Source organism: Lynx canadensis, chromosome C2, assembly GCF_007474595.2.
Source record: "Lynx canadensis isolate LIC74 chromosome C2, mLynCan4.pri.v2, whole genome shotgun sequence".
Lineage (NCBI taxonomy): Eukaryota > Metazoa > Chordata > Mammalia > Carnivora > Felidae > Lynx > Lynx canadensis.
In genome coordinates, this window is record NC_044311.2 from 153,274,919 (window position 1) to 153,302,805 (window position 27,887).

At 47.0% G+C, this 27,887-nt stretch overlaps 1 protein-coding gene across 1 annotated transcript in view; it reads right to left on the minus strand.

Moving 5' to 3' along the window:
• Positions 1–3,359: 3,359 nt before the first annotated feature.
• The window catches only part of DSCAM (DS cell adhesion molecule), a 279,020-nt gene continuing 254,492 nt past the window's right edge, over positions 3,360–27,887 (minus strand). The window contains exons 22-25 of the mRNA XM_032594599.1: positions 26,338–26,487; positions 17,952–18,149; positions 16,323–16,625; positions 3,360–3,816 (exon numbers count right to left, since the gene is read on the minus strand). Coding sequence (XP_032450490.1) covers positions 3,464–3,816; positions 16,323–16,625; positions 17,952–18,149; positions 26,338–26,487 — 1,004 coding nt within the window. The 3' untranslated portion in view covers positions 3,360–3,463. The remainder of the gene's footprint in view (positions 3,817–16,322; positions 16,626–17,951; positions 18,150–26,337; positions 26,488–27,887) is intronic.

Below are 27,887 nucleotides of genomic sequence, written 5' to 3' on the forward strand. Positions count from 1 at the left end.
TCAGAAATTCCTTAGGCTACTCAAGAGCTCTACCATCACGAATCTTCTCAAATAAACAACATACAAGAGCAAACAGACACAGTTCTACATAAGCCTGAAGACTCCTTGACTTATGCCCTTGTTAGGATTGCAACAGTTTGGTTTCTAAGAACTGAGGAAAACTTTTCTTTCGCTCCAGCTTTATTCCTCTGACTCTGTTGTTTGACAGGTCACTTTGAGCCAATGAGTGAAAAAGTAACATGGGGCTCAGGACCCTTGGATATTAAATTATTGATACTTAATCTTCCCAAGTGATCTTCAGAGAGCTGATGATGCCCTCTGGGCCACATTCTTTAGGTAACAGAGGAACACTTTTGAACACGGACATACCATCAGCTCCCACTGAACCTTCAAGAGTAGGTGATTATAATCAACTAGTTCTTGGATTAGCAATCCTAGTCCACGGAGGCTGTCCACCTTTGCTAGAAATAGATTTACAGAGTTCACAGCTTTTCTGGAAGGCCTCAGTCATTTCCTTAAAAGTCACATGAAGCTTTTGGCCTATGGAGATCAAAGTCCCAGATCAGAAGGGTCTTAACTGAGTGTGATTTCCTGCTTATTTTATGAGCAATTTAAGCAACAGTGTGTTTTCGGTGTCTTAAAGTATTATCATGATTCTCTGTAGTATGGGCACAAACATGGTGGGATGGGAGCTTATCCATCCTGACCTATGATAAGCTTTGTATCATTTTACCCCTTCATCTTTCTTCACCTCCACTTCTACACCTTCTCTTCCTCGTGGAAGGTCATGGCAGATGTGGATGTAAGAAAGTGGGCAGGCAGACATGCGAACCGAATGCAAGCACTAGGGTTCGTGTAGATATATGTGTACTAATGCTGTGTGGTTTATTGGCTATGTATTAAGCAAAGGCCTTGTTCACTTTAGGAAGGTGGGCCTTTTTTAGACTGTCAGCTGAATGGATGCCCCCGAAGAAACCCAGCCCATTGACCCAATGGCTATTGTCCAGTGACCCTCTAGATATTGGCAAAGGATAAAGAACTTACCTGCGTCCCATTGATCTAAGATAAAGCACTCTGGTTTCAGACTTAGCCTAACAAGATGACCTCTCAAAGACATTATAAATCAGGTTAGAGACAGGCAGAGGTCCAGAGGAAAATTAATTTATTGTCACCCTGGATAATGCCTGTTTTACTACACAGCGCCCCTTTTACATCTATAGATCTGGATCTCTTTGTGGCCATTAATTCCAGGCTCCTTCCTGAGAGAGAGAGAGAAGTGGACTTTTTGATACAATGCTTGTGTGTTGAATTCATTTTAACGAACATCGTCAAGGCAGGATTATGAAAGTAATCCATTAGAGAGGCAGTCATGATGCAGAATTTTTATTTTTGCACAGCTTGAGAGAAAATGAAAAAAATGGTAAACTTCTAAGTTTGGGGACTACAGAAGTTTTAAATTGATGAAAGATAGTTTTAATTTTTTCCCAGAAAGTAGCATTTAATTTCCTTTGCATACAAAAGCAGTCTGTGAGGGTTTGTAAGCGTGCAGAAAATAAACTGTCAACAGGGATCAAATTCTGAAACTGTGGCAAGAATAAAGAAAGCACACTTCACAAGCACGGAGTCATCTAATGTTTGTTCCGGCAGATGAGCTGTGGACCTGGTCTGCAGGCTAGGTAGGTCAATGTGCCTACCTGGAAAATAAATGGAAGGAAGCAGTGATGGAAAAGAGGGAGGAAAGGAAGGAAGGAGGAGGGCAGAACAGGAAAGACATTTCTGAACATGTCCTCAGATGGTAATAACTGGCACCAGTCTGTGCTGGTGGCCTAAATAGGAGCCTGTAGAGACTATTAAGAGAGAGAAAGGTACTTGTGTAGTGTGTTACCTGGGCAACTGAGCTGCCATGGGCATTTGATCAAGTTTTCTGATCAATGCCAGACCCCTGTTGTGAAGACCTAAGAGAGTCTGGGATGGGGTGTGGGTGTGGGTGCCGTGGGCGGATGATGTGCACTTTCTAAAGCACACCGTGTGTCATGGGATGAAGAATGAAGTTCAGACTCCTTAAGAGTATGTTTTCTGGTAGGATGAGCCACGTGGTAAATAATTTAAACTTGGAGGAAAAAAAAAATTAAACGTTGAATTTCAGAGGAACTTCACTTACTATTGGCTGGTTTTCCTCCGGGTACAGAGGAGTGAATCAGAGGCAACGTATTCTAACATGGTCTATTGCAAATTTAGATACCAGTCATGGTGGCGACAGAACAGGTCCCGGAGGGCAGGGTGCATAGAATTCCCTGGTCCTCTCTTCGTTTCTCCAGCAAGCTGGTGCTACCTGTGGGACTCTAGAGGAGGAGTCTGCCAACGTTTCTGTGCTGGGCCAGATGGTAATATTTTCCACCTTACAGACCATACCATCTCTGTTGTAACCACTCAGCTCTGCCATCGTGGCACAAAACAGCCATAGGCAAAATGCAAATGGTGCACATGGCAGTGTTCCAATTACATGTTATTTACAAAAGCAGCAGCGGGCTGGATTTGGCGCGTGGACCATGGTTTGCTGACCCCTGGCGTAGCTAGAGGGCGAAGTGCTGTGGAAAGGCAAGGAAGGAATGGAACATCTGGGAAGCTTAGAACACCTGGCCAGCCCCCGGTTATGGTCGGGACCAGCTGTGTCTTCTGTGCTCTTCTCAGCCATTCCTGAGGAGCTTGGAGTGCTGTTATCTTCTCTGGTTCATTAAATTGGGCTCTGTCTGGGTCAGTCCTGGTGTTTGCAAACACGAGAGTCAAGAGGAAGGAGGACCCAGCGATCAGTAGGAGACAAGAGAGGTAGACACCGAAATAAAGGCAGACAACCTTTCCTTTTTTATTTCGCTTAGACAAAATGCAAAGAGTGTCTCATTAAATTAAAAAATAAACAAAAAGAAAAAAAGAAAATCAAATTGATTCCCCCCCAACCCCTTCACTGACGGCACTCATCCTAATTAACAACAGAAGGAGGTCAAATTGAGGACCCAGTTTCTAATGGGAAAGAAAGGTGTGCAAACGTGACTGAAGTCTCCCCCCCTGCCCCCAAATCAAGGTTCCTTTTAAATTCACAAAGAGGGTAAATTTTTTTTTCCCGTTTTCGTTCTTAAATCTTGTGTGATAGAACTTCCAGTCAGAAGGTTTAATTAGTCCCCCATGCACTTTGTAGAAAATCAGTAAAAATGCAATAGCCTGTGAAGATCATAAAACTGGACTTCTTTCCCAAAAAATCAGATGCCCAGGCAGATGGAGCTCACACTCAGACAGAAAAAAAGCAGGAGAGTCTTTGCACTGTCTGTGGTTTCAGTATTTTCTCTTTTTTTTTAATATATTTTGGCAATTTTCTTTAATTATAAATATTGGAATTCCGTAAAAAAAAGGTAGCTTTGATTGAATTTTTTAAATTGTATTTACAACTGCTGTCCAGTCATGCTATTTGTTATACCAGGGTGTAGGATTTTGCGTAGGGATTGTTTCCTTTCAAATGGCCCCGAGAGTCAAGCAGGGATTCTTGGGAGCTGCTCATCTTAGCTGCCTGTCCCAGCTCTGCTCCCTCTCGCTGAGGTAATGTGGCCACAGCCCCTTGTTGCCACTGCTGTCCCTCTCTCGTGGAGGACGTGGAGGAGGACGCCTCCATGGGGATCGGTTCAAGGACCGTGGGTCGCTTCAGGGTCCGACTTTTCTGAGGTTCCAAGCATGCTTGCCCTAAACTCAGGTCCCTGCTGGTGCTGGCACCGCTTCGGTTTAACAAAAAGTCCATTCTAAGGTATGGAGGCAAATGTATGAGGTCACCTGGAAGGAAACACAGAGTGGTTAGTTGGCTTCCTCATCTGCTAAGCAGGTGCCTAGTGTCATTCAGCGTTTAGAGCTGGAGATGTCACTGGACCTCGCCACTGCTTTGCAGGACCCCTTGTCAGAGCTCACTACAAAAGCAGGTGGAATTGTCCTGACACCCGTCCCACCAGGCGTCCCACTGGCTTTTCTAGGGCACCTTGGCTTAGGCTCTTAAGTGTCACGCTTCAGCAGGAGAAAGAGAGGTAACGAGATCCTTCAAAATCCCACCATGGAAAGAAAAACATACCTCAAAGGCGACAGCGTGCCCCAGGTACAAAGTGTGGTACACTGGACCCCGTGGGTGGTGACTGGAAGCACTGGGGGGAGCACAGGGCTTGAGGAGGGAGGCGGCGATGCCAAGGAAAAGATAATGCTCATCGGTGAGCCCAGGGCTTCGGGTCTTTCTTTCTCCAGGACGCACACAGACAAGAAGTGTTTGTGCAGCAACGAGCTGGGATGAATGCGGGGGGCTCTTCCCGGCCATCTGGGGGCCGAGGGGCTCACTGTTTTGGCTCACTTTTAGCTTCTCCATGGCACACTGGGTGGGTGGGCAGTTCTGGTTAGAAAGCGGGCTGGGGGCATGCTGTCCTCGAGCCAGGTTGCCAGACGGGAGGATGTTCAGGTGCGGGAGGCATGGTGATGGTCTGAGCTCAGAGGATGTCCATGGAATGTAAGAGGGAATAGAACAGTGAGCTAGAAAAGGGCCCAACGATCCTGGCTTCTGAATGGAGGGTGGCCTCATGGTGAAAGGGAAGGACGGTGTGGGTGGGTGCTTACACATCCCATTTCCTAAAAGCAGTGACCCATCTTTATTCTTGAGAGTTGAATAAGCCCATTATATTCATTTGCTCGTTTATTTATTTACATGACTATTATTCTTTTGTCACTTTGTTCTCAGACGTAAGAAAGCCTGGCATTCCTTTACCCCCAGGGTGATTTGAAAATGTAGGTCAAGAATGCCTCGTGCTGTTTCTGAGATCCAACTGAATCTTGAACCCGTGGCATATTTGCAAAGTGTTGCGACAGATTCGGGAATGGCTGTCTATCCCGCTAAGTCCCCACTGAATGAACGGGACTTATTAAGCCCCTTGCAAAGCAGTAGTTTCTTGGTCCCAGCTGGATTGCAGGGTGCTCAGGTCCTAGATGAGGTAGAACAAATGTGTTTGAAATGAAAAGACAAAGCCCATGATAGCTGCTCTCTGCCTGCAAGGGCTCTCACGTTCGATTTCGTGATCAGAGGGTTGGGGTAGCTGAGAAAGGTGGGGGAGAATTGCAAATCCTTAGTAACGGAAAGAGCCCAGCCCCCACATCTTTGTGTACGAAGGCTGCCCGCGCTCTCCTACTGAAGGTCTGACAACTCTCTGTGACTATCCAGTATCTCTGAGTGATCCACTTTTCAGGCAAAGCTTTATTAAGTTGTATGATGCTCTAATTAGCCCTTTTGACAGTGTGAATACTGCAAATGAGCTTTCTTAATAATTCATGCCCTTATGAGGAAGAAAGCACCCGAGTAATCGGTGGTGAGCTGTGTTTATTAAAGGCACTTTATGTCCATTAAAATCCCACCCCACGTGCCAATCCAAGTACCACTAGGGAGACTGAGTTCTCGCACCCTTCCGTCTTCTGTGTTCTTCAGATGCCTGCAGATCCGAGAGAACTCATGCACTCATCACTCCAGCGAGAGACAAGGGGACCGGAAAACCTGAATATGGGTTGACGATGCTGACAATCTGGATAGGGGCACACCCACTTTTCTTAGCGTCCTGCCCTCCGCCTGCCCGTTTCCCTGAGCGATTTAGGAGCAGAGGTCTGGAAGACGTTGCCTGCATTTAATCTGGGCTCAGTCTCCTCACTCATAAAATGGGGGTACTCGCAGAATCCACCACACGGAGTCGTGGTGGGGATTTCATTAGATAATGCACGTGAAGCGGCTTTAGTGTCAGACATCTCCCTTCTCAGAAGGTCTGAAGTTAATGGCCTGGAGACCTGCCAGGGGAATGAGCTGGGAACTCTTCTTTCTACCTTGGCTTCTGTCTTCAGTGGGTTGGTTAGTGCCCACCCCCTACTCCCCAAGATATGTCCACGTCCCAGCCCTCAGAATCTGTGAGCGTGACTTTGCTTGGAGAAAGTCTTCGTTTATGTAATTCAGTTAAGGATCTGGAGATGAAGTCATCAGGACTTGGGGTGGGTGCCAAGTTTGGGGACAGGTGTCCTTCTAGGGAAAGGCAGGGGGAGACTGGAGACAAGAGAAGAGGGAGGAGCCATGTGAAGAGGGAGGAGGGGTGGAGAGGTGCTGCCCCAAGCTAGGGAGCACCTGCAGCCCCCAGCAGCTGGAGGCAGCAAGGAAGCGGTTCTCCCCTGGAGTTCCTGGAGGGAGCACATGACTGCTGACACCGATTTTGGAATTCTGCCTTCCCAGAACCGTGACAGCACAAATCTGTGTTGTTCTGAGCCGCCAGCCCGTGGTACTTTGCTATGGCGGCCGCAGGACACTCACACAGATGTCCTTAAATCTTGTCTGGGATGGGCTGGATCTCCTTCAGCGGGGAGCAGAGCCTCTTTGAAGGCATCTGTCTCCACAGCGAGCAGGTCTTTGAATCCCTCACACTCCAGCCTCCCCAGCTGACCCACCCCCAGCCGCTGTATCTTCTCTAATGTTCTGTGGAGCAATACACCCTGACGAGAACCCACCAGAACCCTCTGGAGTCATCCCGCACGTGTGAGAGGACCAGTGATCCCGGAGAAGCTCAAGTCTACAGTCACCTCCGTCAGGCACGCGTGGCCCTTGGCATCCTTGTGCGTGTCAACCCACTGTGGCCACAAACTCGGGCGGAGGCGAAGGGTGGCTTTAGCGCTGTTTCCAGTAAAACCAGTTTCAGTGGGGTTTGCCTCTATTTTCAGGAGGATTCAATCATTTGTTACTTAAACTCCTCTTCTTTGCTTTACTCCGCCTCACCCCTCCTCTTTCCCTCTTTCTCCTTCTCGTTTTGTTTCCCTCATGTGGACCCTCTTCTCCAAGAAGTAAAGAGCAGAGGGAAGGGGTGAAATAGTGCGGGTAGGAGGGGGCAGGGGTGGCAGCGACACGCAATGCAGTGACCAGCGCACAGACGGCAAGGAAAGTGGGGTGCGTGCGCACGCATGTGTGTTATATGTGTGGATGTGTGTGTGCTTGTAACTGTGTGTGCATGTTTGTGTGTATGCGTGTGTGTGCGTGTATCTATGTGGGTGCATGGGTCTGTGTGTGCGGGTGGGTGCATATGTGTTTGTATGTATATGTATGTGTGTATGTGTGTGCATGTGAGTGTGTGCATGTGTTTATGTGTATGTGCGTGCATGTGTGTGCATGTGTGTATGCATGTGTTCATGTGATTATGTGTGTGTCTGTGCTCGTGTATGTGTGTATGCATGTGTGAGTGTGTGTGTGTGTGTGTGTGTGTGTGTGTGTGTGTGTGACACACAGAGGGGAGGAAGCCCTGGGGAGAAGCTGCCACTGAAGGAGAAGTGGAAATGCACAGGAGAAGGGACAGGTAGAAGGACCCGGGCTCACATACTGGTGGCTGGAAGGGAAAGGATATGGGGGCGCCAAAGCCGCCTTCCACGTCTTCCTTCTGCCCTACTTCCATAACGGCCTACACTTCTAGCACTTTCCTAGTTAGCTAGATCCTGTTAGCTACTTTCCCAAACCCAGCATGAATGCAAACACGGTGATGGGGGAAGAGTCCCAAATGGAACTTTGGGGCACACTCTGCCCACTGATTTTTGTGGGTTTTAATTCATGCATTTGTGTGTTGTGAGCAGTCTCCCCACTGTGCCCTGCTCCTCAGGCCTGGCCCTTGTGTCGGAGACGTGGGGTGAGGGTGGGTGTGGAGGGGTCCGGACACCTGGGAAAAGGTGCTCTGAGGGGCTGAGCTTAGGGGCTCAGGTGCCGGACCGGACCACAGTCAGAGGGGTTGACACGGGTGGTCAGGGTGGGGTGAGTGGGGGGAACGGGGCTGAGAGAGCGGAGAGAGAGAGAGATGGAGAGATCAGAGAGCGATCAGAGAGAGACAGAGACAAAGATGGAGAGACAGAGGTGGAATGAGCGATGGTAACACACACACACACACAGACACACACACACACACACACACACACACACACACACACACACAGAAGGAAGCAGAGGGAAGAAACACGAGACAGAGAACTTGGGCAGGGAATGAAAATGGGAGACAAAGAGCCATAGCAGATGGGATGCAGCAGAGGAGTGGAGGAGCTGCACATGGGCCCCCAGCGTGCAGATCACAGGTGAGGGTGTGGCCCTGTCCCCTCTCCTGGCCATACCCACCTACCTCGGGGCCTCTGCATACTTCCTCAGCCTGCAAACTCCAGATCACAGGCTGTCCCTCCTGTGCCCCTGAGACATCCACCTCCAGGGACTAGGGGGGAGGGGGTGGCGCAGCCATTGTTCAATGTTATGCCTTATTGTTGACATAACGGTCCATTCCTCATTTTCCTGTCACTGCCCCTGGGACCTTCGGCGCCACTAGTCTCTCTGAAAGTTCACACTGAACGAGTGGCATTGATTTCTCCCTCTGTCCCTAACCACCTTGCTTACTGATGCCAGTCGTGAACCAGCACAGACCCTCTGATGGCCCTATACCTCCCAGCAGGTGCATGGCATACTCAGAGCCTGCCATCACCCCCAAGGGGGCTTCCAGCCATGGTTGGCCCAGCCTTGCGAAAACGGCTCTAGTGAACCTGTGTCACTTATCTGAAGCCAGGAGACGCTCCCTCCTATCGGGAAAGCAAAACTTCCCGAACTTTCTCAGGATACTCAGACGCACACACAGTTTGAATGCACTTCAGCTTTGGAAGAAGGATGGCAAAATCGATATGGAAAAAGAGCAAGAATGCATTGATTCAGAAAATCTATAATGATGTGCCTTCCATGAATCTATTCTCGGGCGATGCTTCCAGCCACTTGGCATACCCCACACTAGGGAAGGAAACGTCTAGAGTTTAGACCAGTGGTTCTCAGCAAAGAGTGATTCTACGCCTCAGGAAGCAGGAGGCCATGTCTGAAGACTATCTGGATGTCACAGTTGGGAGGTGGCTGCTACTGGCCTTTACTGCACACAGGCTCAGGATGCTGCTTAAAACCCTACAAAGCACAGGACAACCCCTCCCCTTCACCCCCCGCCAGAAAAAGTGACCCTGCTTCCAGTGCTCATTGTGCTGTTGAGAAACCATAGTTTAAAGGGGCCAAAGTTCACAATTCCAAGCGGACCCTCATTTTTCTTTAATTTTATCTGAAAACCATTTAACTCAATCAGAATAAGGGATTTCACTGCTCAGCTTCTACTGGTCCACAAGGAGTTATGGCCTCGGTTCTTGGGAGAGAGCGAGGGACGGTTCCCATGCAACAGTGGCCACGGGGTCTGCCTCTGACGTGGCCCGATGCAGTGGGAGATTAGGATGGGGTAAGAGCATGAGCTAGCAACTTCTGGGTTTCACGCAAAATTCTTGCCTTTGCCTCGAAACGGTGCTGTGACCCTTTTGGTGTTTGCCTCTTATCTGTAGTCAAGAGAAGGGGGCACGGTGAGTTCTAAGGGCATCTTTAAGCCTTCCTTATGCTCTTCACTATCTCACCTGTGGACACTAGGTAAGCACATCTGTATCAGGAATCCGGGGGTAAGTATGAAACAAACAAATGCATTTTGGGGAGGCTACGATTCCAATTCACACTGCAATAGCCCTCTTCCCCCTCCATGCACCTAAGAGAGCACGCGGATGCTTTCACAACAAATTCTTTGGGAATGAAAGTGAACCAGAGTCCCGGGGGGCTTGGCTGTCCTCTGGGGCCAAATACAAAGGAACTTTCATCAATTTCTAACAAGGCTTCATCTCTATGCTTGGATGGGGCTGGGTATTGATGCAAAGGTAAGAAGCAAAGAATGCTTCCAGCACTTTCGCTAAGAACCACACAGATCAGGCTTGTAATGATGCTACAACATCAAAGAGCTACTTACAAAGGGTGAGCTTGGAGTCTGCCCACTCCGGAGCCAAACGAGATCTAACACTTTTTGAGTTTAATATTAATGCTGAAGCAAGGTAATGAAAACTTGTAAATGAACCTCTCTTGGTAAATGAATCTTCGCTCCCAAAAGGCAAGCAGGAAAACCCCTAAATAAATAATGCGAGACCGATAGCGGAGGCCCGTGTGTGCTGATTCTGTTACCATTCTTGGCTTGTACTTAGGAGGCTTCATGCATTTTTAAGAGCTCATCAATACCGCGATCTTCCTACTCACTGGTGAACTTTAAAAACTACACAGAGGTATGAAGCGGGGCTTTGAGTTTGTTGCTGCTGATTCCTCTGAAATCAAGTAGTTCTGAATAAAAAACAGGATCAGAAGACCTGCCCCAGCATTTGGGCAAGGTCAGGACCACTGAGCAGGGTGTTTGGAGCACCCGGTGAGGAGGGGGCCGTGAGATTCAAGGAAGCTCCAGCTCTCACAAAAGATCCACAAGGACCCACGCGCTGGGGACTACTGAGAGGGTGGCCCGGTTGGAGTCTTAGACCTGCTCCACCAGGGGGCTGGCAGACCCGTGTGCCCTGAATCAACCCACAGGAGGACTGAGTTAATCCGGACGTGAGAGGATTCTAGGCAGAGGAAAGAGACATTTGTGGAGTTGAGGAGCCCAGAAAGCAGGGGTCTTGATGGGTGAGGAAGACGGGACTGGCTTCTCAAAGCCCCATGAGTCTTTATCCTGAGAGCAATGGGCAACCACACAAGGGATTTCAACATGAGAGGACTGACTGTATCACTTGAATTTAAAGCTTGTTGCTTCCAAGTTTGGGATATAAGATACGCTAGAAGTTGGGGCCAGCTGTGTCCACACAGGACTTTGCTGTCTTCTTACATTTTTGTATATTCCCAGCACCTTTGAGTTGCTCCTGGCTTATCATGGCATCTCACTTGTGTGTGTGTGTGTGTGTATGTGTGTGTGTGGGGGTGTCCTTGTCTTCCATAGGCTGGATTTGGACCTTGTTTCTTGGATCTCCTCATTTATCTGCCTTGTGTCTTCAGGTTTCTTTGTCTGCTGTTTATTATACTACATGCTATTCTGATAAAATAAGGAGACTGTGGGAAGTGTTGGTTTAATATGTTAACACTTTTATGTCTTAGGATAATACCCGGTGCGGTATCTTTTTATAGAGAAGATATCCAATAAATATGGGTTGCATAGATGAGTGTAAAACATTTGTGTCTTTCTGGAGATACCAGACTCGCACTGTGGCAAAACTTTTTGCCTGTCATCCACGGCACTGGAATCTAGAACCTTCGTTCTGGCCGCTCAGCAGGACACAGGTGGGCCTCCTGCCTCTCCCTCACACGTTGTCAGGCACGGGTCTCCTCCTTACCTTGCACTACCTGTGGGCTGGCTCCTAAGCAACCCAAGCTGAATCCCAATAAGCCAGCCAAGAAAAACTGAGCTAAAGGGCTCGGAGTCCGAGAACAGGCAGTCAGAACAAAAGAACGCACACTTAGGAACTGGAGGACAGATACGACGGCAGCACCTACGATAAACACGTGAGAGCCCTCGGAAGGATGGGAAAGCCTGGGCACCTGGAACTAGTGAAAGGGAGGAGGCCGGTGCAAAAGGCGAGCCCCTCAGAACAAGTCCACCATCACTTCCTGTGTTCTGGAGACGTCACACTAAAATAACAAGTCAGTCCTTAAGAAGACAAAATCACAAATGCACATCAAAGACCTCGGTTTCCCAGCAGGGAGCCAGGAAGAGCTCGTTGGAATATTTAGGTCTATCCAAGGCAAGGGCGTACAGCAGTATTCAGAGGTGTTGCTAATGGCCCCAGGGTCCTTCTAACTATAAATACTATGGGAGCATTCGAGAGTTTGTCAGCTCAGAGAAAAGTCTTGTTCCACGACGTGAATGTGAAGCTCATTCCAGTCTCCTGCCTTTGCACTTCCCTCTGCCTGGACCGCTGTCCCTTTATGGTGTCTGTCAGGCTTTCTTTGCCCCAGCCACCATTTAGATCTCAGCTCACGTCTCACTGCTCCCAGAAGCCTTCCTTGACCATTCTCCCCAACTCCTGACCCCTGTCAGGCTTTGTCCCTTTCCCCAGTTACTTCCCTTCCCAGAACTCCCCACCATCTGAAGCTGTATTATTTGCTTACTTGAATAGTGTCTGTCTCCACCTCCAGGAATGCAAGTTGCCTTAAGACGGGGTGTTTGTGCGTTTCGTCTATCATCGTATCTCCAGCTCTGGAAGTGGGGCCAGTTACTGAGTGAGCACTCAAAAAATACATGCTGACGGGAAAAAGGAGGCTGAGAGGCCGGGAGAGAAGGGTCAGGGACATCTCTAGAAGGATGGAGGCCAGAACCACGCACGTGTGCAGGGTGTGTGAGCGTGTGGGAATATCAGAGATACTTGCACTTGAAAGGAGACCCTTTCCATAGCTCTTAGAATAACATTCGTGATCGAAACTTGAAAATCTAATTTTAAGAGTGCAAAAAAGAGAACGATGCAAGTCTGAGGCACGGGGCCCCAGCCGCTCAACCCAGAGGGATTAGGGGAGGTGGGAGGCAGAACTGCTTGAGAGGAACTGTGTGGCACCCTGGATCAGGAGGAGGGAGTCTGCACCAGGTGACCTTCCCCGAGCAGAGCCACGTCCTCAGAGGGCGAGGGAGATGGAGGTAGAATGAGGCTGAAGAGGGGATTTGGGGCAGTGAAGCTCTCTCTGGAGTGTAATTCTGATTCAAGAGCCAGCACGAGAACCACATGGGCTTCGGAGAGGAGACAGCACGATCGCAGTAGCTGAGAGCAGGAAGAGAAACCTTCTTTGGAGGTCGCCAAGGGAGCAGAGGATGGCTTGCCCTTCAGGTAAGCACCTCTCGCCCATGCTCTTCTCTTTGGATAAATGCACACATCCAGGAGGGCATAGATGGATCCGAACACTGAAGCCCCCAAACTGCTTCATGTAACTGGTTGTTCAGAGAACCAACAAGTCAACAGCAGGCAGTGGCCACTTCCGGCTGGAAAACCTCAAGTGCATTCATCACGGGAGGGGCTGATGGGTATATATTTAAGGCTGGGGTCCCAGAGTGTGAGAGCAGAGATCTAAGTGGACCAACCCTTCTCCAGATGCTCCCGAGGCCAGGATGCATTAGGTGGCCTATGCGAACCTTTAAATGGATTTTAGTAGCTTCGTGCAATGGCATTTCTTGATGGCATGAGGATAAATCTCATGAATAAAGGAGGAGCAGTAATTCAAGAACATTAGAAACTGGCTCAGGATGCTACCCGAACGCAAGAACAGCTACTGTAATCAAAGTATTGGAAGTTGCCTTGACCAAGAGGGAAAGAAGCTGTTAAACTTTCCAGCTGTTTCTCAGAGGAAGATAGAGTTTGGCTTGTCTTTTGTTTTTAAAGACGGAAATAACCATCCCTTATTGCAGAAAATAAAACAATAGCACAACTGGCATTTTACATAAAATATAAACATCCTAAAAATTCAGTAAATGCAGAGTTCAAGTACTATTGAACATCGAAAGCTAGATCTGATGTTTGCCATGTGTGAGAGCCTTCACATTGCATGGGGGGCTCCCCTTCTGTGGAAGAGACTTCCTTTCCACTTGTCAAGAGCAAGAACAGAAAATAAATCACTTTATTTAAAGTTAGGCTGGAAGAGGGGGTGGACTGAAATGTTCTTTTTACTAACAAGTTCTAGTAATTGTAATATCTTAGCCACTTGGTGAGTTTTGTCATCATAACAGCTATGTGATTATCACAGCGATCTGCATCCATTCCATATCTTTAAGCACCTACCATAGGTGTCACATACAGGGGTGGGAGCATATATTCAGTGCCATTAAGTCATTCAAGATATTTCTGACTATGCGGCCAGATTATCTGCTACACACCGGGAGAGAAGTTTGGAGGCAATTAAGACATGTCTTCTGTCTTCCTGGAGCCAGGATCTGGCCAAGTTGATTTAACTTGACCCTGACTTGATTTGCATTTAAAAGCTTTGGGTCCCAAGAAGACACGAAGGTGAGGAGAAAGATGGGCAGAGACTGGGGAGGCTTTGCTGACACTGACTGATACCATCTAGAACCACGGGAACACAGGTAGGAATGAGGTTTGAAAGCACTCAAGGAACTGATGATTTTGAGGCAGCCTCCAGTCAGCAGAGTGATAAATTGTAACCTTGGGGTTGGTGCCTGGTGTTGAATGTAGTCTCCTTATAAAGACACAACTGAAAGGCTTTCCTAAAAGCCTGAGAAATATTCAATAATAATACAGTCATCTAGGGTGGACAAAGCAAAGTTTGTGGACATGAGGACTTGTGCTGACTTGAAACATTACTCCTACCTAAAGTCATAAACTCATTTTAGTCTAAAGAGCATTTGAAGACTCTACTACCTGACCTCGTTGTGATCTTTCGATTGTTCTGATGGATCCAAGCAACAATGTCATAACAGAAGTGCAAACTTTTTTGAACTTCTGTTCAAACAAGACATCAAAAAGAAACCCAAGCCTTTAATTAATTCAAAGCTTGCACATATAGGAGCATCATGTCACCCAGGAGCTCTTGTACGCAAGGGAATATGGTTGCCGATGGAAGCGTCGCGTAGTAACTGGGTGATATGCAAATAAGGCGGATGCTTTTGAGGACCTCAGTGGCCACGGAAGGGAGACCAACAAAAGAGGGAGGGAGGAGAGGAGCCAGCCGCACATCTGGAGACCACACTGGAGTCACCACGAGAACCCCTCAACAAAGCAACAAGAGAAACAACTGCTAAGTAACCACTTTACCCAAATTATGCCACACGCGTCTTACACAAACCCTATACGGTAGGCACCCATGTCAATGCCCATTTTATAGAGACAGCAACTGAAGGCTACCAAGGTTAAACATGTCCAGAGGCACATTTTCTCCTCTCCTATCTTCCTCACTCTCAGGCTTTACAGCCATAAAGAGCTTATGTTTTTATCGCATTTGCCTTGCAAATAAATGCCAACAACGAAAAATGCTGGAAATAAAAACACCCACAAATCACAGCTCATCTTCTCCCTGAGGAGGTAGACAGAATGAAAATAAATGAAGCCATCATTCTTTATTGTAAGCTGGCATGAATCTTGACTCAGTTTGGAAGATTAGTTGCTGGCTAGACAATTCTTATTTTTATATATTTTTATGCATTTATAAGGCTCATTTCAGCTGGGCTATATGCCATAAAACCCAAGGGAATTGCAGTAATTTAAAAGTGAAGATAAATTTTTGAAATAGGACTAGTAGAGAGGTTCAGAAAATGGGAAAAGGAGAAATAAAACTGGATTCAACAAGAATGGAGAGGCCGTCCACAAAGGAAAGTCTACAGGCAACTATTTCAGGGTGAAGAAGAAAAAGGGATTCTTCAGATGACGAGTACAACTGGCTGCCATGGCTGGATTCCATCTAAAGATGTGTCTATTTGCCCCGTATAATGGTTTGCAAGTATCTGGCCCAACACTTGAAAACTGTGGGTCTCCGTATAAAACCAAGCTTTCTGGCTTCTCTTGAGAAAGTCACTCATCCTAACCCCCCATTTCCACTGGGGATTAGTTGGCAGGAACACGCTGGAGTCTCTTCCCTCTACATAGCCTGTGAATTCTTAAATTTTCCACCTGCACCATTCCCCTTTCCCCTTGCTCTCCATTCTCTTCACTTATGTACATGATCTGCCGGGCCCTGTAGGCCTTAGGGCTCAGAGCTGCCATCCACACACCCAGACCCCTCTCATGTGCTCAAGACAAAGACTGAATCAGTGGCTGACCAAACCCTAGCCAGTTACTGTCACTTTGGGTAACTCAATGAAACCAAGGCCCAAGCACTGGCCCCCTGGTAAGACCTCTCTCCTTCTGAAAGCCTTAAGTACAGCAGCTTTACAACACAAGCCCCCTGCGTTTGAGCCTCCTCTCCTCACATAGTGGGATCTCCTTCTCTCCCATCGGGGCTCCTTGGGCTTTCTGACTGCTTGAACAACAGAACATGGCGGAAAAGATGTGTCATTTTCCAGGCCCCGCCTTAAGAGACCAGCTACGTCCACTGTTTGCCTGTTGGGACACTTGCTTTAGAGCTGAGCTGCCATGATACGAAGAAGCCCAAGCCACCTGGTGGAGAATCCTACACATGGCCATTTGGGAAGGGCTCCTCCAGACCTAAGTGGGCCTGCCCAGCTGACACCACTGGAACAGAGATGGGCTGCCCCACCAAGCCCTGACTACATTTCAGATTTGTACACAAAATGAGCGATGGTTGCTGTTGCAAACCAATAAGCTCTGGGGTGGTTCATTACACAGCAACCTACAAACAGAGCATTGAGTCCAAACACCAGGATGGGCTTTCATAGCAGACGAGAGCGAATCAGGAAGACAAGTCTCCTAAACAGTGGTCCGCGCATTTCTTTTCTCACCTGGCCGATGTGCCTTTGGAACCGCCATGTTCATCACTCGACCTCCATCCTGAGGTTTGGGGGGGGATGCAGTGAACCTGCAGATCCCCGATTCTGAAGGGGTGCTGGAGGTCAGACTGTCCGTGTACTCGTTTGTCCCTGCCGTCAACTGTTCAGATGATGTGTCTGATATGAAGCACTCTGTGATAGTGAACTTGGCGTGCCTCAGTTGCTCTTCCATCTTGGCGTGCTCATAGGCCCTGGCCAGTTCTTCATAAGTGGAGGAGGCACTTTCTGTGGAGACCATGCTGCTTCGCGCTCGATCTATAGCATAAAAAGAGAGAATGAGACGGATAAATTATTGCTTTACGGTCGCACCGACTGGATGGCCTTCTCTGGCTTGTGGCTGTTTCTCCCAGATCATGGTACATGCCGGCAGGGTCCTGGGTCATTGACTGAGAACTGCCTCGGTCACCGTGGGGCCTGTGTTTTACGTCTCAGTAAAGTGGGCTCAGGAAGCTTTGCTTCAGCTCAATCGCGTTAGTCAGATGCTCCCAGCCTGGGACACGCCCGTCAATCAGCAATGCTTAAAAAATTCTGCGTTTAGTTAAGATGATTGGGAGTGTCGTGTAAATGAATGGCCGTGTCCACCCCCTGCTCTGACTTGCAGATCACTCTGTTCCGCAGGGACTTTAATTGACACGAATGATTTGAGCTCTGCAGTTCAGCTTGCGAGGAAGACACGACAGTGGTTAGAAACGAAGCCGTGATTCTGCACGAAACTGGCCAGTGGGAAGAATGGCCCCTGATCCCTCGGACTCATGCTTTGGGACTGCCACCCTTTGTGGGGTCCAGGAAACCCCCAGGGCAAAAGGAGGCGCATCTTGGCCAGAAGAATCTGTATTTTACACACGAAAAAGTTTTGAATCACCTCTGTGCAACTCTGAGACTCTTCTAAGAGAAATAACAGCCATAAAAATAAATGCACAGGGTAACACTCCACCTTTGGAACATTATTTTTGAAGTATATCAGCCAGAACAAAAGAAAATGAGTATTCAAATTTCCTACAGCTATTAGGTTTAGATATAATTTCTTTTCTAGAGTTAAGGTTGGGGGCTGGGGCAACCGAGCGCTATTCTTAGGTCCTGTCTTCTCTCAGAAGTGAAATCTTGGTGGTTGATGGCACAGACTGGATGACTTACCTTATAATCAACCCCTGTTGAATTGTCAAAAGGATCAGCCCATGTTCCCTATAGAGGGTGCCATGACCTTGCCATGACACCTCCAGTGCAACGTCTTAAACCGAGAGACGGTAGCGGGTCACGTGCCCTCAGAGTATATTCAGAAACTACTGCCACAGTTTGGGTGAGCATTTTAAAGCATCTGTGTTTCTCTCAGTGGGGTAGGAACTAAAAGGAGAGGACAGCATGAGTCTGAGATTCAGGACATCTGAGATGCCCGTTGGTTTTGCCCTGCAGAAATCACCAGGCCCTGGATATCATCAGTGCTGCATGGTTGTATTAATACTGATTAAAAAACAGCCTAACAATTTGAAAGTGGCCTTGAAAGAGCATAAGGAGGAGCCTGTGAAGGCTATCTGAGGGCTGTGCCCATCCCCAGGGTTGAGGAGGAGGCGTGCAGACCCCTACCTGTGTCTTGTGAGGGGCTGACACTGTAACTGTCACTCTCCTTGTCCATTGATCCCGCAGCCCTGGGCGTCGGCAGCCTCCAGTCTGTGGTGAGGGTGTGTGCTGAAATGGTGGGGTGGGGTCTGTTGAGGGTCCACTGGCTGGCATACCGGTTTCTTGCTGTGGGTCCTGCCTTGGCATTCCTCCTGGTGGTAGGATCTGTGAAGAGGCCAAGAATAATGTATGTCTTAGTCTCTAGGAGTATGATCAATTGTGATCAAAGTGTTGAGGGTGGTTCTTCCCCTCCCCCCCCCCCCCCCCCGCCAGCCTTAAGATGCCCCTGTAAGACTCATGCATCCTGGAAGCCTTTCCTTCTGTTTTTGTCTAGAGGATTCATTTCTTTTCTCTTGTGGTCTGAGACATTTATGTGATACTTAAGCACTCTAAAAAGTCCTGTGGGGTAAAGAATGTTAGATTTGGACTTAGGAATTATGGATTCAAACCTTTCTCTTGGCCCTTAATGTTTTCGTGGCTCAACACACGTCACTTAAACTTCCAGAGAATAGCCACCATCTTCCATGCGTGGCCAAATATGCTCTAACATGGTCTGTTTTTTAATGGTTCTCCTACCTTAAGGTGTTGTTAGGGGTTGACTCATGTCCCCTCAAAAGGTATGTCCGCATCCTAACCCCTAGTACCTCAGAATGTGACCTTACTTGGAAATAGGGTCACTGTAGATGTCATTAGTCAAGATAAAGTCAGACTGTACCAGGGTAGTCCTTTAATCTAACAGGACTAGTGTCCTTATAAGAACAGGAGAGGAGAATGCCACGGAACAATGGAAGTAGAGATTGAGGTGCTGGGGCTACAAGCCAAGGAATGCCAAAGACTGTCAGCAGCAACTACCAGAAACTAGGAAGAGGCAAGGAAGGATCTTTCTTGACAGGTTTCAGAAGGAGCATGTTGACATCTTGAATTTGGACTTCTGGCTCCCAGAAGACAACAGATTTCCGTTCTTTTAAGCCACCCAGTTTGTGGTATGTTGTTACAGCAGCTCCAGGCATCTCCTGTGTTATTGTGGTTTTCTATTTACTCATTGCCTTGATCAGGGCTGTTTTACTCATCAACTAAATTTCAAGTTCCTAGACCGAGATGGTGATACCCTCTTGTCCTAATACTCACTTAGTCTTTTGCATATGGTAACATATGTCTTCAATGGAACTGAACTTTGTCAAAGATGTGGGTCATTCAATGTGGAGAACACATGGTTAATGGGTATCTGGATTTCATACGTCTGCCTTCCTCAAAACCAGAGATTTACATATACAGAGGCTGGCACCAGATTGGTTTCATTTTCTCTAAATCTGGAACCAAAGACAGCAGGTCAATGAGTGGACAGAGTTCTTAGTTCAGCTCTTTGGGGGGACACTGGAGTGGACAAGCAACACTGTCTTTTCTAGAACCCTGTGGAATAGGGAATAGAGAGGCTCAGTTACCTTTTCTTGGGCTCTGGCCTATAGGCAACATAAGGTCCTAGATGGGCCTTTTACACCACTGAATTCTCTGCTTCTAAAAAAGGAATTTTATGCAGTTATATTTCAAAATGTCCTGGAGACTTCTAAACACAACAGTCTATATTTACTGCTCAACCTTAATGAGGCAGTGTCAGAAGATCAACGCCGAGGGGGCCATTCCTTGGCATTGTTACAGTGACTTACTTATGTGTTTTCATGGGCCTGGAAGTTTCTCCAGGGTAGGGGTAAGGATGTTCATCCTTGGGTCCATTCACAGAGCCCATGATGATCTCCAGTACACATAGGCCCCTGGATGGATACACTCAGCCCAGGGTCACTTTATGGATGAGACAATGGAAGCTCAGAGAGGAAAAGTGACACAGCTATTAAGTGGTAAAAATGGAGCCCAAGACTCCATGTTTTGGTTCAGAGATTGCCCATCACTTGACCACACATGTCCTCATGCTGGACACCTAAGTGTCTAATACAGTGTCTGCCATGACACTGGCTTGTGTGTAATGCCATGTTGGATCATGGGAGGCAGACAATTGAATGTAGTGAAATGACTTTCTTTTTTTTTTTTTTTTTTTAATTTTTTTTCAACGTTTTTTATTTATTTTTTTTGGGACAGAGAGAAACACAGCATGAACGGGGGAGGGGCAGAGAGAGAGGGAGACACAGCATCGGAAACAGGCTCCAGGCTCTGAGCCATCAGCCCAGAGCCTGACGCGGGGCTCGAACTCACAGACCGCAAGATCGTGACCTGGCTGAAGTCGGAGGCTTAACCGACTGCGCCACCCAGGCGCCCCTGACTTTCTTTTTAAATGGAAGATTTTCTTCTTGTTGGAAAATTATAGTTATTGGGCTTTGAACCTAATCCATCATTCTACAATGCTGGAGAGAAGCATTAAGATGGCAGCCAAATCGATATATTTTAAGATTTCCTGGGTCATCAAAATGCTTCGTCTTGGTGCATATTCTTTGGGGCATTGATTTTAAGACACATTTCATCACTTACTTGCAAAATTCCACAGAAGACTTTATTGGAAGATATTTTTTTTTGCCTTGATTAGAATGTAAATGTGTTATGCTCGAGCTCCAAGCTCTCTGGACAGCAAGGTATGAATGATAATTGCATTTTCTCCACTGAAATGCTAGGAGAGGTCCTCAAAGAGACAGAAAAACATTCTCACGGGTAGGAGGCTAAATATCTTCCAGGTGCTATGGACTTCATAAGTAGAGCTTCGATAAATGGGGCTTGTTATTTAAATGCTAATGAATCTTTTCCAGAAAATTACCCAGTCCCTTACATAAGATTTGAGGATTCACATTTTTATTCCTCTTTCAGTTTCTTGCAAAGACAGCCGTGGATCAGATTTACTCCTGGCATGGATGCTTGGGCGGGGGCGGGGATGTCAGTTTGATCTTCTCACTTCAAGGACGAAATCTCCTCACTCCCATCCCTCTCCCCCTGCCGTGTTTCCTCCCACCAAGCCTGCCCACCCATAGTGGGGCAGGACCTTACCCCTTTCTCACTGAGATCTCCCTATGTGGAAAATTCCATGGTCAAGTTATGCATGTCAGTCTCTATTCAAAGCTAGAACTCTTTTTAAGTTAATTTTGTTCATTATCCTTTTTTTTTTTTCTTCTAGATGAGGACAGTTTTACCAATGGCCTGATAATGTTGGGAATATAGGTCATGGTGTTACTTTCCTTGAACCACAGCTTGCAGTTCTGTCCTGCTCTAAGCAAGCCTCCTAGAGGCAAAATGATCTCAGTTGGTAGAATATTGAGGTAGTTGACACATTTTTTAAAAATAATCAGGTTTTGGGAGCTGTTTTGTACCTCAGTTGAACTCTTCTGTATGATAACTCCTATGATAGCAGCTAAAATAAAAATCTGACTTGGATTCCACTTGCTAACCTTCTTTGTAGGTCTTACCAGCTAAGCTACTAAGGAAATACACATTGAGATTTGCTGTCCTTGCATGGAAAGCATTTTATTTGGCTCCCCAACATTCTAATATAAATAAAACTTAGTGATGAGCCATCATGCTTGCTAAACAGCTAACAAATTAGAAGGTAAGTGATACAAATAACTCTTGGCTTTTGAACACTGGGTCTAAACCTAAATTAAGCTTTTCTGCCCATTGAATCAAATTATTTTAATCATCCTGAATTCAGGATAAGAGAGGATTTGGGGGATAATAGGGTTATAAAACATGTCATGTGTACTGTGATCTAGGTATTAATCTGTTTTTATTCCCTGCTATTCCCAGTCCTATCTTGTAGGTGCTGTGGGCTCAGCTTCACATGGTGATGACGCTGTGGAGGCCTGAACATTCCCATTGCGTAACGAACAAGTATTTATCAAGGGCTCATTACACATGGCACACTCCTCACCCCATCAGGTATTTTCCTGCAGGACGATGTCTAGTACCATTCCGGGTGATGGCTGGAGTGTGCATGTGCTTTCAAAGTCTAAACAAAAAAAGATTCCATCCATGTTGTAAACTCTTCTTATGTAGATATGGAAGTCTACTCAGTCCGTAGATATCCCCTGGGAATCACGGTCTCCACTCAACAGTAACACGGAGCAGTTGAGGAGGAGCTTTGGAGTTAGGTTGTCTGCCTTTGACTCAGTTTTACTACTTGCTGGCTGTGAGCTCATCAGACGTGCCTACTTCCCTCATCTCTGAGAGTGGGGTTATCATCTCACCCACCCGCAGGGCTGTTGTGAGACATGGTGGTGATGGGGCCTTGTAGATCTTGGGGCCTGGCCCACGATTCCTGAGTGCCAAACACTTGGTAAGGATTGGAACACATTCTGTTTGTTGGGAAGAGGGTGGAGGGACATTTGGTAGGTTGATCAGGAAGGCTCGAAACTCAATTTAGAGAAGGTTTGGCAGAAAAAAAAATACCCATTAAACATCATAAAGCCAGATGCTGGAGAGTTCCCCATGCTTCAGAAAAGAGCTGAAAAGTAGAGCTGCTGAGGACAGGAGCTCCCACTCATTCCTGGTCTAGCCCTTTCATGCATCAAGGGCGCTTGTACATGCTCTCGGCCCAGATGGGTGGATGGTGAACCAAGGGATGACTTCCAGGTTAATATGACCCCAAAACCTGGACCAAGTCAAACACATATCATTTCACGTGTCTTTGTATCCTTGCACATCTTTTGAGTAAGAAAGTTAATTTAAGTTCTCCTGTGATGAGCTCATTGGTAAGTCTCCACAAAGTGAGCTGGAGAGAGACTGTGTACATACTTACAAACATCTGATCATCTAGCAAACAGACACTTAGCCGGTTAGATGTCTCAGGACATCTTAGGAAATGGATCTCCTCAGGATCTCCAGGAAATGGAGAACAAAGAAAGGGGCCAAATGGACTTCCCGAGTCCTGTTTATTTAAAATGCTGAACACCCTTTCTTTTCCACCCCTTCTACTCGGATTTCAGAACTTGGCAGTTGGTTGATATTTAAATCTATTTATTGAGTGCCTACCATGTGTCAGACCCTGTGGCTGGAGTTGGGGTGGGGGTTGTGGACACAGACACGGACACCATCAGACCCCCACTTTCAAGTGTACCCTCATCCACAGGAGTAACAGGGACGCGAACAGAGCTGCAGATACAGCCAGGGCATCTGTTTTCACCGGCTGGAGAGCTCAACAGTCAATTGTTGTGATTTCTCCTATCCTCATAATGAATCTTTGTTGCAACTCTGAAAAACTAAACAAAATGCCTAGAAACACAACTTCTATCATGCAGCCATTATAATGTGCAGACAACATATTGTAGATGCTCTACTTATAACTAAAGAATTCCCACAATGGTGACACAGTCCTAGCATAATTAGAACAGAGTAATAGGGTCTTTTGCAGTCGAGGAAATAGATCATAAATTGGCCTCTGCAAATGTGCCAAACTGCAGTGTGCAGAGACTGCCACACGGGATCTGAGATGACACAGGTGAACCACTGGGCACAGGTGACAAGCTCTGGGGTGCAGGACACAAGCAGTAAACCGGGCTTCACAGAGCTCCCAGCTTCAGACTTCTGCTGGGGCTCATCTGCTGGGGGCCAGTCACCCACTGTTTCCACTTCAAAATGGGAAATGGGAGGCTCTTAGGGCCTGGTAATGTGGTTCCAGAGGGAACATTTAATGAAAAAATGATCCCTAGTAGAGAATGTGGTGCAGATGCTAAATGAATAGTTCTGTGTTTTTCTTTTGAACTAGAGACTGATGCATGACGTTGAGTAGATTTGCTTAATGTTTGTAAACATTACTGGATGAAGCTCGTCACAAACGAAAGAAGCATCGTTCTGTAAGCTGTGGATGCTTCAGTGTGATGTGATCATCAGACTGAACTCTGCCAACTCATCCCAACACTCGCAGAGTGGAGTGCAAACTCATGAGGCTGGACCAGGAGGCCTGGTGACCAGGCTGGCTCTTTCCTCTGGCTCCTCCCTGTTGCCCATGGCATTCCAGTGATGCTGCTGCCCCAACGTGCCTTAGGAGCCATTGCCTCTTGTTTCCCCTGCCTGGCAGGCCAGCTCCGGACTCAGAGCCTGGACTCAGATTTTCAACTCCATGACGGATCTTCCCAGAGTTGGATCTGAAGCAGCCCCTCCCATCATCCCCACACGCCTCCCCCTCCCCCCACTCACCATCACGTCCTAGTCCTAGTCCTTATAGGTAAATGAAAAATGGTTGAGTTCCCTGGTTAATGTCCAATTCCTCTACTGAGATGAAATGAATGCCTTTTTGCGTCTTATGATGTACCCCCATCACTGGGCCATATGGAAAGTAAAACCTTAATAAATATTTTTGAGTCTGAATGCAGGAATCCTTAAAGTTCCCCAACTATGCTTACAGCATTATAGGTATGAGACACTCGGACACTCCCCTTCCATGTGCCTCTGGCCCTGCCACTTGCCTCTTGCTGGTTATCGCTTCTGCTTATGACCAACATTCACACCTCTGTTGATATTTTGAATGTCACTGAATCAATATTTCCATTAGTTGGGGAGGTGGTGGTGGTGATCATGCAGTTGGGATGTCCCCAGTGCTTTAGTGTGACTGTTTCCTTCCTATTATGACTGGCCTTTGTGCATTCCTCTGCTAGTTGAACATTGAAAGGAAGGTGGGGAAGCTCGCTCATTTTACCTGGCAGAAAGAAGTCACGGGCTATGAGAGTGGCAAGCTTGAGAGGTCCTGTCCCCCTGTGCTAAGTGGCAGGGACCCACGTCTAACACTTGGGGGAAGTATTTTTCTGTGAGGGCTCCAGACAATCAGCATCAGAATGACCCAGAATGTCTGTTACAATGCAGATTCCTGGGCCCCACCCTAGACCAAGTGCATCAGACTCTTTGGAGATGGAGTTCTGGAATGGGTATTTTGAACAGGCACCCTGGGTGATTCTGATGCCCACGAAAGGCTGGGAACCACTATCTGGGCATCTGTCATGTTTTCTCTGCCTCTTGCCTATTTTCCTGCCAATGTCTCCATTAGCTTCCACGCTGACTGGGCTGAGGGAATTCTGAGGTCAAGGATCCTTCCATTTCAGTCCCCCTGGGTCTGTAATTCTTCCCTCACTGAATAGCAATAAGTGTCTCAGAAATCCATCAGTGCCGTGTCCTGAAGCATCCAGAAGCTGGACCAGGCAGGTCATGATGGGAAAGCCAATGGCTGGAGAGAGGGTCAAGGACCATGAAGCACTTTCTAAAGCGAAGCTCTCCCTCACACACCCCCAAGCAAAGTTAATTCCCACTCATGGCCCATTCATGTCTTCAGCGTGTGCTGATGTCATCAAGGAAGGAAGGGGTGAGGCTAGACGAAAGGGGGAAACAGAAGATTTCTTCAGCCTGTAGTTGAGGACGGTTTTTGAAATGAATTTCAGTAACAGCTGAAACTGTTTTCTTGCATATTACAAAGTTATTTAGGAATCACCTGGTTTGCTTCATGACATCAGTACATTTCACAAATGCTTTACAAGTCAGAATGTATGAATAACAGCTTTAACATTATATTATTTATTTTCCTAATTATAACACTCCGAGAATGTAAATTTTTGCAGAGCGATTAGAGATTAAAAGTCAGACATCAAAGCTTCCGAAAGATAATAATCGGGACATCAATTTCTCAGTCTCTTAAAGAGATTTAGAAACAATTTCAATTATGAAGGAATAAGAATGTCTAATTAATAAGCTCTAGATACATATTAGGGTATTTAATTTCATTGCAGTAATTAATTCCTGTATATTATGAATGCAGGTATTAATAACTAAGTCAAATATAATCCCCAGATTTGCCAGAACTGCAGTTTTTCTCAAATAGTGTGTTCAGGAGAAAACATAAACTCCAGGGATGGACGGATCCCGCAGTGAAACCCTGGCTTCCCTACACATCGTGTGTACAATGTCAGGCTGTTTACCTAACTGCTCTGAGAGTCCATGTTCTTATCTGTAACATAGCGGCTATCATATCTATTTATATCTATTCTAAGTAGGCACCTTGCAGGGCTGCCTTACGGATAACACACTTGCCATAACCTGCTTATCCTAATCCTGGCGCAGAGTGGATACTCACTGATGTTAATTACTTTTCCCCGTTCCCGCGTCGTCCAAAAAAAAAAAAAAAATTACCTTGACCTGAAATTTCTGGCACTTTGATAGTGAATCGACACCAAGGGTTATTGGCCTCCAGTGACATAGTTTGAACACCAGCTTAGATCAAACAGTAAAAACTCCCATGTCCCAATTAGAGATATTATCGTACGTATTTGTTTTGTAGGCACAGGGCCAACGAGCCCTGCTTTCGTTGGACAGGGACAGAGCGTCAGCATCTTCTCAGCATCGGTACCACCCACACAGTTTGTATTGTCGGACCACTTACTCGTTCCCGGCCGCGCGTCCGACACATCCACGAGGGGCCCGGTGGCCTGTGACACTGACTGATAGTGCACTGTGTGTGTCACCGTCAGAGACTTCTGTTTGGCTGCCTCCCCAAAGTCAGCATCCGTTAACAGGACCGTGGAGCGATCGTCTGCAGAACAGCAGGAACACAGGAAACCAGACATGTTTACCCCTTTAAACGGCTCCCTTGTCTTCTCTCCCCTAGCTCCTTGTGTGATTGTTCATGGCAACAATTATCACCTCATCTAAAGGAGCAGAAACAACTCCCAAATTCAAGCACCGTATTGGAATCACTGTCGAATGCTAAATATAGATTATCTTTAGGAGCTGGCTTTCGAAGCGTGAATGAAAGAGGGTGACCACAGAGAAGGGTCTTCTTACCAAACAAACACTCATTTGGGGAGGCTTGTTGGAGCCACCTGTTTGACAGAGTTTGGGATTTATGTGTTTGCCAAAAGCTCACCTGAGATGTCACCAGAGATGGTGGCACCACCAGTGATGAGGCTGCCATCAAAAACAAGCCCTGTTTTCAGTACTGGAAAAACACTGCTGAGGCTGTCTACACTCGGGTGGCTCTCACGCCGAACCTGGCCAATGTTTGGGGTTGGGGTGAGGGGAGGGGAAGACAAGGGCTGGTCTTCAGAGTTTATGGATTCCTCTGTTTTAAAGGTTCTGAACTACGTTCCTTTTCTTCCCACCTCTTCTGAGCTTTAATTACCCTAGAATATCCTTTAATTGACTTTTCAGAATGACTCACTTGTCAGATTTCCAAGCCCAATTGGCATTTGAAGGTTAGACAAGGAGGAGCCCGGGTTCAGATGAGTCTGGAGCATTCTAGGGCTTGGGAAGGAAGCAGTTGGTTGAGCTGCGTGTCATTATTCGGTTGCCTCAACATTTTTCATTACTTTGTTGTGATACTTTTCACGTTTTCTTAAGAGCTTTTTTACTCCAAGGGAAACTTCCCTTAGGATATATGGATATATTCATACATTTTCAAGCACCGCAGCCCGGGATGCTGTTCATATGAGTTTATCAGTCAGCTGGGACCACGCTAGAGCGTGCCTTGACACGGAGCGGTGACGTGGAAGTCATAAACAACACAGCTAGACTTCTGTGCCCAAAAAAGGCTCTGAACAGAATGAACCTTGCAAAATCCAATTACTCAGGCTCTGGCAGGAGAGGAAAGCCTCTTGAAGTTAGAATAAAATTTCTTGGCAGGGAAATAGAGGAAACCTTGCCAGGATGTCTGCTGGCATCACAGCGTGTGATACAGCATGGGTTGGTCCTGCGGCAGGAGCCTGGGCTCGGCGTGGGGGTCGTGCCACAGACTTCATCCGGCCCTCAACTGAGGTGGCCTTTCTACAGAAATAGGTCCCTACAATTGGACCCGGCATCAGAAGCCTGACAGCTACACTCATTTTTCATTAATAACACTGACATGTTATGGTCTCTAACATGGAGCCCCGTTAAGAGCCCTGCAGATTATCTGCGGGGATAAGTTACAAACTTCTAATGGGAAATTTCAGGTGC